The sequence below is a fragment of the Mesitornis unicolor genome, unplaced genomic scaffold (assembly GCF_000695765.1).
Source record: "Mesitornis unicolor isolate BGI_N332 unplaced genomic scaffold, ASM69576v1 scaffold22850, whole genome shotgun sequence".
Taxonomy (NCBI): Eukaryota; Metazoa; Chordata; class Aves; order Mesitornithiformes; family Mesitornithidae; genus Mesitornis; species Mesitornis unicolor.
The window spans coordinates 1-8,687 of record NW_010159238.1 but is presented as its reverse complement, the minus strand read 5'-3'; the positions used below and the strand labels follow the sequence as shown (position 1 = coordinate 8,687).

The 8,687-nt window shown below is 40.9% G+C and overlaps 1 protein-coding gene across 1 annotated transcript; it reads right to left on the bottom strand.

Annotated features, from left to right (window-relative positions):
• Nucleotides 1-612: 612 nt before the first annotated feature.
• On the bottom strand, nucleotides 613-8,063 carry LOC104535458 (nucleolar RNA helicase 2-like; the record flags this gene model as incomplete). Its single annotated transcript, XM_010186086.1, has 8 exons — nucleotides 613-772; nucleotides 1,871-1,944; nucleotides 2,415-2,534; nucleotides 3,716-3,877; nucleotides 5,136-5,285; nucleotides 5,558-5,703; nucleotides 7,094-7,279; nucleotides 7,946-8,063. Coding segments are annotated over 8 exons (1,116 nt in total), but the record flags the coding sequence as incomplete, so codon positions are not given.
• Between the last annotated feature and the right edge of the window lie 624 nt (nucleotides 8,064-8,687).

Sequence of the window (8,687 nt, the reverse complement as noted above, 5' to 3'; positions counted from 1 at the left end):
TCATCCACCAAGCAGGTCACCTCATAATAAATTCAATACAGAAAGTTACCACTAGAAAAGGGGTAAAAAAAACCCAAAACAAATTGATACAAGAAACACTGTGCAGTCACATGCTATTTCCAAAATGATGTTGTCATGCAACAAACTTGGCCCAGTTCTCCCTAAATGCATGAGAAAAAGGAAGGGCTGCACTTCTGTCAATATCTCTGAAATCAGGTAATCACATGCTAGACTTAATTGAAATATTACAGAAATGTAAAAGCTTCCTGGGAAGGGAAAACTACAACAGCACGAAATAATCTATTAGCTTGTAAAATGTCATTAGTTAAACTCCCTTAGAGCATCAAAGTCTTCTGCCACTTAGATCTCTGGAAAAATTATTTTAACCCTCATTACAAGAAAATTTACTGACTGATTTAGAGCTTCTCTGGTTTCCTGCAGAGTGCCAGTAAGAGCTGATCTCAGCTACAGAACAAGTAACAAGCCAGAAGCTGGGAAAAACAGCTATTCAGAAACCCTACTGAAAGAGCCTGAGAAGAGGATGCCACTCTTGGACTGGATGCAAGCAATTCACTTATCCATTCTTCTTAACACAGGTGTAGCATTACTTACCGCAGTCGAGTTGAGTAAAGAGCGCTGCTGTATGTAAGATGCCCCAGAAATATGGGCTAGAGCTGCAGCCAGGGCAGCAACCGCCCCTTTTTCATCTATGAGCTCTTGAGCAGATTTTCTGAAGTAGTCTACTGCAGACGGAGGAATGGCCTCCAACAACCTACATGGTGACAACAAAAGTTTAAGATACCAGCAAAGGCCAGTGAGAAGTGCAGTCATATTTAAGACAGACTGTAGACAGATTTCAAGTAATGAGTTATCTCTAAAAGCCCTGGCTATCATGCTTATGTTTCACAACCACTCATTTAACTCAACCCCTTCAGGATGCTAAATATCCACCTTCCCTGTTCACTAAGCCAAGCCTCTTGGAAGGTATGTTCAAAACTGAGGATGTCTGAGAGCATGGATAAAAACATCCAGGGAAGGCTCTAAAATATCAGCATTCTTAAGGTCATACCCAAGAATCCACAAGAAGTGTTACCAGCAAACCCAAGAATCCCTTGCTTTTACTTCACAGGGAAGAGAAGCAAACCACTACAATGCTACTGCTAGGTTTGCACAAGGCACTTTTGTTCTCAGTGCAAGCCAATTAAGTTGGTTATTTCTGGGAGAGGCAGTGAAAACAAGCTGGGAAGCTGAGAACACCTACTTCTCTGGTGCTATTTTTAGTACACCAGCACCTTCCACCATTTTTTGGTACATTAGTGCTACCCAGTACCATGCCCATGATCTCCTTTACGCTTGTCAAATTCTTGTTACTTGTAATCTCTACCAACACAACTTCCACCAGTGGGACAGTAAATGTAAACAAAGCTGCACGGAATAAAAAACACAGCCCTTGAAAATAAAATAATACAAAGAAACACAGGACAGGGCTACAACACCCTCACTACTGCAGAGAACTCTCCAAGTATCGCTCTTTACACACTGCTACTGTATCATCTGACCTGACAAAATCAGTTTCCCCTTGTAACAGTAATTCCCTGTTCTGCTATTGATTTCTGATGATATAAACAAAGGTTAATTTTTGCAAGAATTTAGAGAACATTATGTTCTATGAAAAGGTCTATGTTCAAGCACATAAAGATTTATTGATACCATCTTACGAAACCAAGTCAGTGTTTACGAGCAAACCAGCTTTATGACCTAGGCAAAGGCACGCTCACATACAGGTCTGAACCCTTAAAGCTTTGCATTAGCAAGCCTTGTTGTTGGTAAGATCTCTAGGCATCTTTTAAGAAAAAGCAAATAAACTTACTTTTTGGCATCATTACTTGAAGCTTTGATTACGTCTGTAGCAGAGGGAACGCCTACACGCTTAAATGTAATCCCCTGAAATCAAGAAAACAAGTTACACTTAAAGGTGTTTTCAGCACTCTACAACTCAACTCTACCTTAGCCACATTACTGAGACCTCTGGTTACTGTTTAGAACGTCAACACAGTCTTTACTTATTTGTAAAGCTAGAATAAGGCTTTTAAGTCCCTGCCTTTGTTAATCTGGAGGTACTTTGCACCAATTTACATCCAGATTGCAATGTGAGGCACGGTGTCCTGCATGCATTCCTGTCACAGTCTGTCAGCTGACAGCAACAGAATATTGCCAATATGAAAAACTCATAAGGTAAGACATTAGAACAGGTTGATACACTTACCAAATATCAACATTTTAGGCCTACTGAACTACGGGACACAAGTCCCATACTGGACTCATAAGCAGGCCATGGTTAACAAAGTCTAAGGGTGCCAGAGACTTTTTAGGAGCTGACTAATTTAATTAAGCAGAGGTCAGGTAGAACTCACCGCTTTGTGCTCAACCTGTTTCAGAAGATCTTCTTCTCTTCTCTGAAATAAGCAAATGCAGATCCCAGTCCGGCCAGCTCGACCCGTACGTCCAGAACGATGGATGTAGGAATCAACATCCTTCAGAAATTCAGATCAACATGAGAAAACCTTATGTCATTTAAACTGCTGACATGTATACATTGTAAGAAAGAAAATGCAAGCTAAATTCTAGTTTAGATGCCTCAGAAGTGATACATTATGTCTCTACACTCAAATACCCAGGTTTGTGTACACTAAGGTATGCTGCCTCAGGTTCAACAAACACTACTGACATAAGGGGTTTTTAAATAAAAAGCTCCACTGGAGTTTCAAAAGAAAGAGGTAGTAGGAGTATTTTAAAATTGTTATGAAGCTCAACATTTAGAAGAGATTCAGAAATGCTGAAACAATGTCAAAAGCTATCTTACGATTTTCCACAGTAACTAAAACCCAACACTTTTACTTTAATCAAAGCTCAAAATATAAAAGCTTAACTAGGCCTGCATTTACAAAAAATCCACTTCATCTGTGAATCAGAACATACTTCTGGTGAAACAAAGGAATAACCCACTGTTCTGCCACAAAAGCCCACGTGGCCAGAAAAGCCAATGGCATCTTGGCCTGTATTAAAAACAGTGTGACCAGCAGGTCCAGGGAGGTGATCATCCCCCTGTACTCGGCACTGGTGAGGCCGCACCTCGAGTGCTGTGTTCAGTTCTGGGCCCCTCACTAGAAAAAGGATGTTGAGATTCTGGAGCGTGTTCAGAGAAGAGCCACAAGGATGGAGAGGGCTCTGGAGAACAAGCCTGATGAGGAGCGGCTGAGGGAACTGGGCTTGTTTAGCCTGGAGAAGAGAAGGCTGAGGGGAGACCTCATCACCACCTACAACTGCCTCAAGGGAGGTTGTAGAGAGGTGGGTGCTGGGCTCTTCTCCCAGGTGATGGGGGATAGAACAAGGGGAAACGGCACCAAGCTGTGCCAAGGGAGGTTTAGGTTAGAGATGAGGAGGAAGTTCTTTACTGAGAGGATCATCAGAAGCTGGGACAGGCTGCCCAGGGAGGTGGTGGAGTCACCATCCCTGGATGTGTTTAAGGAGCGGGTAGACGAGGTACTTAAGGATATGGTTTAGGGGGTAGACAGGAACGGTTGGACATCATGATCTCAGAGGGCTTTTCCAACCGAGCAATTCTGTGAAAAAAAAAGCCTAAACACAAAAAGAACCCAAAAACAACCAAAAAAGAAAAAACAAATTACAAGTTTAGACTCCTCCAATGACTTACTTTTGGTGGTGAACACTGTATAACGAGGTCAACCTCTGGAATATCCAAACCACGGGCAGCCACATTTGTTGCAATCAGAACTTCAAAGACACCATCTCTAAAGCCTTTTAATGTAATTTCTCTCTGTTTCTGTGGAATGTCGCCATGCAATGACTGGGCATCCTGTCAGTGAAACCAACCATTAAGATATCATTTAAAGGGGGAGTCCAGGCTGCAGTATGTAATGACAATTACAAAAACCAAAACATTGTGCAGAGCAACAGAAAATAATTACACAGCTGATACCAAAGGAATACAAAGCATCCTACTTTGTGGTACAATCCTCCTCTGGGAAAACACTACTCACTAGCAGTGGTTTTACCATAACATTATTTGTAGTATACCAACAGCAGACTGTACAATTTGCAGTCTGCCATGCCAACAGGGGCTCACTTCAGCTGCCAGCTCCACTGGAACAAATGGAAGCAACTTTACTTAAGCAGCACATGCAAAGAGCTACAAGGAGACTTTACTCCCTTCCCCAGGAAGCCATCCCAAAACACACTGAAGTGAGCTTTTCAAGGGCATTCCCAAACGCTATAGGTGATCTGAACAACCTCCATTTTTAATGGGACAAGAGAAAGATCAACTGTTTGACAAGAAGGGAAGAGTCACAAGCTCAGAATTCAAATGAGTAACATGCTAAAGTAGAACATTCTAGCATAAGAGAAAAATGTGTCACATACTGACACAAGAAAAAAGTCACTGGAATTTACTGGGAAAGTAGCAGGGCCAGACAAAAACTGTTCCTGCAAGATTTTTATGTGGACACGTACCAAACATTGGGAAAATCATGTACACCTAATTCTTCTCCTTTCCCACAAATTAGTATTAAACAGGATTTTCTCTGAAAAAATATCCAGCGTCTTTCCCCACCATCAAGGAAAGGTTGATAATTCAAACAAGCATAGAAAGCACTCTCAATATATCACTTGAGGTCTGAACAAACTATGAAATGACCTTCCAGGGACAACCAGACATTCTGTTCTACCACAGTTGGATTTTCCTGAATGCTGACTGTTTGAAAAATAAAAGCCTTGAAGAGACAGGAATCCAAAGAGCACACTGACAGGAGATGGAATATGTGCACTACACTACCTCCTGTTTATTACCATTATTACTATCTCCTGGTTATTCAGCATAAGCTGCATATTTTCCGTTGATGCAGTCCTGCATGGTTTTAAAGCCAAAGAAATAAATGCATAACCACAGCCAAGAGGGTACTTTAATTGCCACGCTCCATTTACAGAAACAGCTTTCCTAAGTCTTAAAACTACCCACAGAAACAACACTTCATCCACACAGCTGCAACCTCGTATTTACTTCAGGGCATTCAACCCCTGAACATCTGTACTGCTGCTCTCTATTCAGCCCCCAGTACCTGTTTGAGTGAAGCATTCATAGCCAGTTCATTTGCTTCCTTTTTGGTCTCACAAAAAACAATAGTTCGCCCACGGCTGCCACTGTAGACTTGAATGATATCCCCGAGAACTCCCGCTCTCTGAGATGAGCGACACTGTACAGCCAAGTGCTGTTTGGGAAAGAGACAAAAGCTTTTATGTTACACCTAAGCCACACACAGCACAGACAAAATGAATGCAGAAAGATTATTTTTTTCTTTCAGCTTGCAAATTACTGCCTCTATACAAAAGCTTGCTTAAAAAAAAATAAAATAATCTCTGTGTCAATCATGTGAAAAGTCATTCCACACCCGCATCTGCAATGCAGAAGTCAATGCAGAACTCTCATCATCCAGGCTACACGCTCTTGGGACCTGCACTGCTCTGCAGCAGAATCACTCACTTCCACAGTTGTGGCAGTCCTTTGGGTTTTCTTTCCAATCAGGTCGATCTGTTCATATTCATCTTTCATGTATTTTTTTGCTACATCATATACCCATCGTGGACAAGTTGCAGAAAACAGCAGTGTCTGGGGGTTGTTCTCAGAACCTGGAAGGAAAGGCCACAGATTCCAGTCATCACAACAGACTCTCAGACTTGAGAACTGGTATTTTTAATCAGAGATGCTCTCGAGAGGTTTATATGTGCAAAAAGTCAGAAAAAAGAAGAAAATTTAGAAGCAGCGGACACATTTTTAATAACCCTTAGACAACAAAGGCAAAATTACAGTAATTTTAACTGGACTAAACAGAATCCTTAATCCTTTTTGAGAGGAAATACAAGACACATTTCCAGATCGTCTGCTAAAAATGGTTTAGACCATGCCTGAAGTCCTCCCACACACCTGAAAGAACTCTTGTCTCAATCTCTCCTTGCCTGCTATTCCAGTACTAACTAGATGTGAACAGTACAGCTGTGTGCAAAGGAAAAAGGCAGGCGAAAAGGGACACTGCACACCTGGGGGAAGAATTCTGTAACAAGATAGATTACCCCAGGTAAAAGCAGTTGAACAAGCAGTATCTTGAGAAAGTTTAACCTTCATAGCTCCACAGGATCAGACAGAAAGAAACACACATTGGAAAATAATACTTATTATTCCCTGCAATTTACTTTCCAGTTATAAAGAATACTTTTAAGATTTAATAATTATGACAAATCTTCCAAAATTTATACAGATTTCCTTTTTTTAGGTTATTTGTACTTTCTGGCTGTCAGGACAAAGATCAGCTCTGCAGAAATGAGGAGAACCTAACAAACAAGTAAAAATGACAACAGCTGTACTGGGTCAGACCTAAGATCCACGAAGTTCACATACTCATTCCAAGTGCAGTTGGTGTAGTTACAAAGATATGAAGAACCTCTGCCAGCACCCAGCGTTTTTTCACTTCCAGAGCCAGAAGCAGTACCATTGCTTTTAGTAATCCTTGATATTTCTACTTCCAGTAATCTATTAAGTCATTTTCCAAAATTTTTGGCATCAGTACAATGTGGCAAGGAATTTCACGTTATTAAAATAACCTTCTTCTGCTGTGTACCTGCTACTTGGTGGCTTCACTGCCTGCCCATTACATCAGAAATGAGCAAATATTCCCTAGTTGTCAACTTTGTGTGAAGACGAGGCGTATAGATGTATCAAAACCCTAACTCTAATTTAATCACCTCTCTCAGGATGACGAACACTGGGGCTTAGGGTGTTGGGCTGGGTTTGTTGCTTTTTTGCCATTTTTTTTTGTCCCTCTTCCCAAAGATGCTGTTCCAGCCCTTCAGCCATCTGTCACCTTGCTTTGAACCTTTTCCAATTCTACCTCACCCTGTTCTCAGAGGTCCAATACCAGCATCACGCAAAGGATTCAAGTTGGGGGTGCACCAGCTGTTTTCAAAGTAGCATAATTGTGTTTTCTTCATTGTCCCTTATTCCTCTCCTGATGTCAGAATTTACCTTTTTTATAAGCAAATCCTAAGATTTCTTCTACTTGTTCAGCAAAGCCCATGTCTAACATGTGATCAACTTCATCCAAAACAACATGCTTCACACTGGAAAGTTCCAGCTTGCTATTCTGAATGTGGTCTTTGATCCGTCCAGGAGTCCCCACTAGAATATCAATGCCACTTCTAAGGAGATCAACTGGAAGAAAAGACAGAAAAACAAGGACAGTGTCAGAATGCTAAGAGACAACGACGTAAAAAGCTACCAGCACACAGCAACACTTCTAATTTTAGGACAAAAAACCTACTGTCCTTAATTAATCTCTGAATAAAGCACTATGTCCAATCCAGGTAACAAACGAGTAAGCTTCATGGCAGTCCAAGTTGCTCTGTCAGGAATACCAGTTAAACCACAAGCAAAGTTACAATAAAACACATCGATTTCCAAGCAGCAACAAGCTGGCATCAGAAACCTCTGGAGCTTTAAATCACACTTCAGTTTTTCAGCCAAATTCTTTTTCACGGTTACCTCTGTAGAGAGACAGACAAAGCCACATGCACATACACAGTTTCTCTTTTCCTCAGACAGCTGTCCAGTCCCAAAGCGTATTCACACAAAAAATACAAAAACAATCAATAACTAAGAAATTAAAAGCACTAGCCACTTTGCAGACCTACAAATATATATTTTTAATAAAGATTTATTGGAACTAAAATAATTCAACCCAGGCTGTATGCTTCCTTTGAAAGCAATGTCATGGTTCCCGACTGAAGTGAAACTGAGGGATAAAAAAAGCCAGTTCTATTCATGGAACACATCTGGAGAAAGCTCCAATCCAGTTGTAATTCCTTAGTGTTTACTTACGCTGTTCTTTATATGGAGTTCCTCCATAAAAACAAGCCACCGACAGTTTCCTGGTGACATTCTTGAAGTCCTTGGCTACCTGAGTGGCCAGTTCCCTGGTTGGAACAAGAACCAGCACCTGGAGGGAGTGAAGAGAGACAAAAATGCAGCTGTGCTTGGAAGAGGGTGCAAGAGGAGAGTTAGTTCACATCAAACAGCCTGTACTCTCGTTCATATTCTACATTTGTTTCAGAGATGCTCACAGCTCCCCATCATGACAGGAATATTTCCTGCCACCTGGAGCCTACACATCACAGCCTCATCACCAGCAAGAAGAAACAAGACAAAGCATTACAAGATAACCGAGATGTAGAACAGCAGTATTTTTTTCCGAAGTTAATGCCAGATAATTTAGACACTTCAGTAACATTACCAAAGACAATGCAGTTCAGCATTAAAGTATAGGAATAGTCACTAAAAAAATCTTAAGTAGCATGATCTTAGAAGACACACAGCATGATGCACTCTAGCCATATATCCTCCTTCTCCACCTACACGCCTTCCTCCAGTATCTATCCTGCCCCACTCTGTTTTCTTTTAAGAATGAAACGATAAAAACAAAGAGCTGAATTCTTCTCTAGAAATCTTCCAGAGAAGATTTTAAAACTTAAATTGCCTTTCAAGTCAATAAAACTGAAGAATGAAGTAGGCAACAAATCTGCAGACTATAAAAGCTTTTCATTCTAATGATTATATATATATA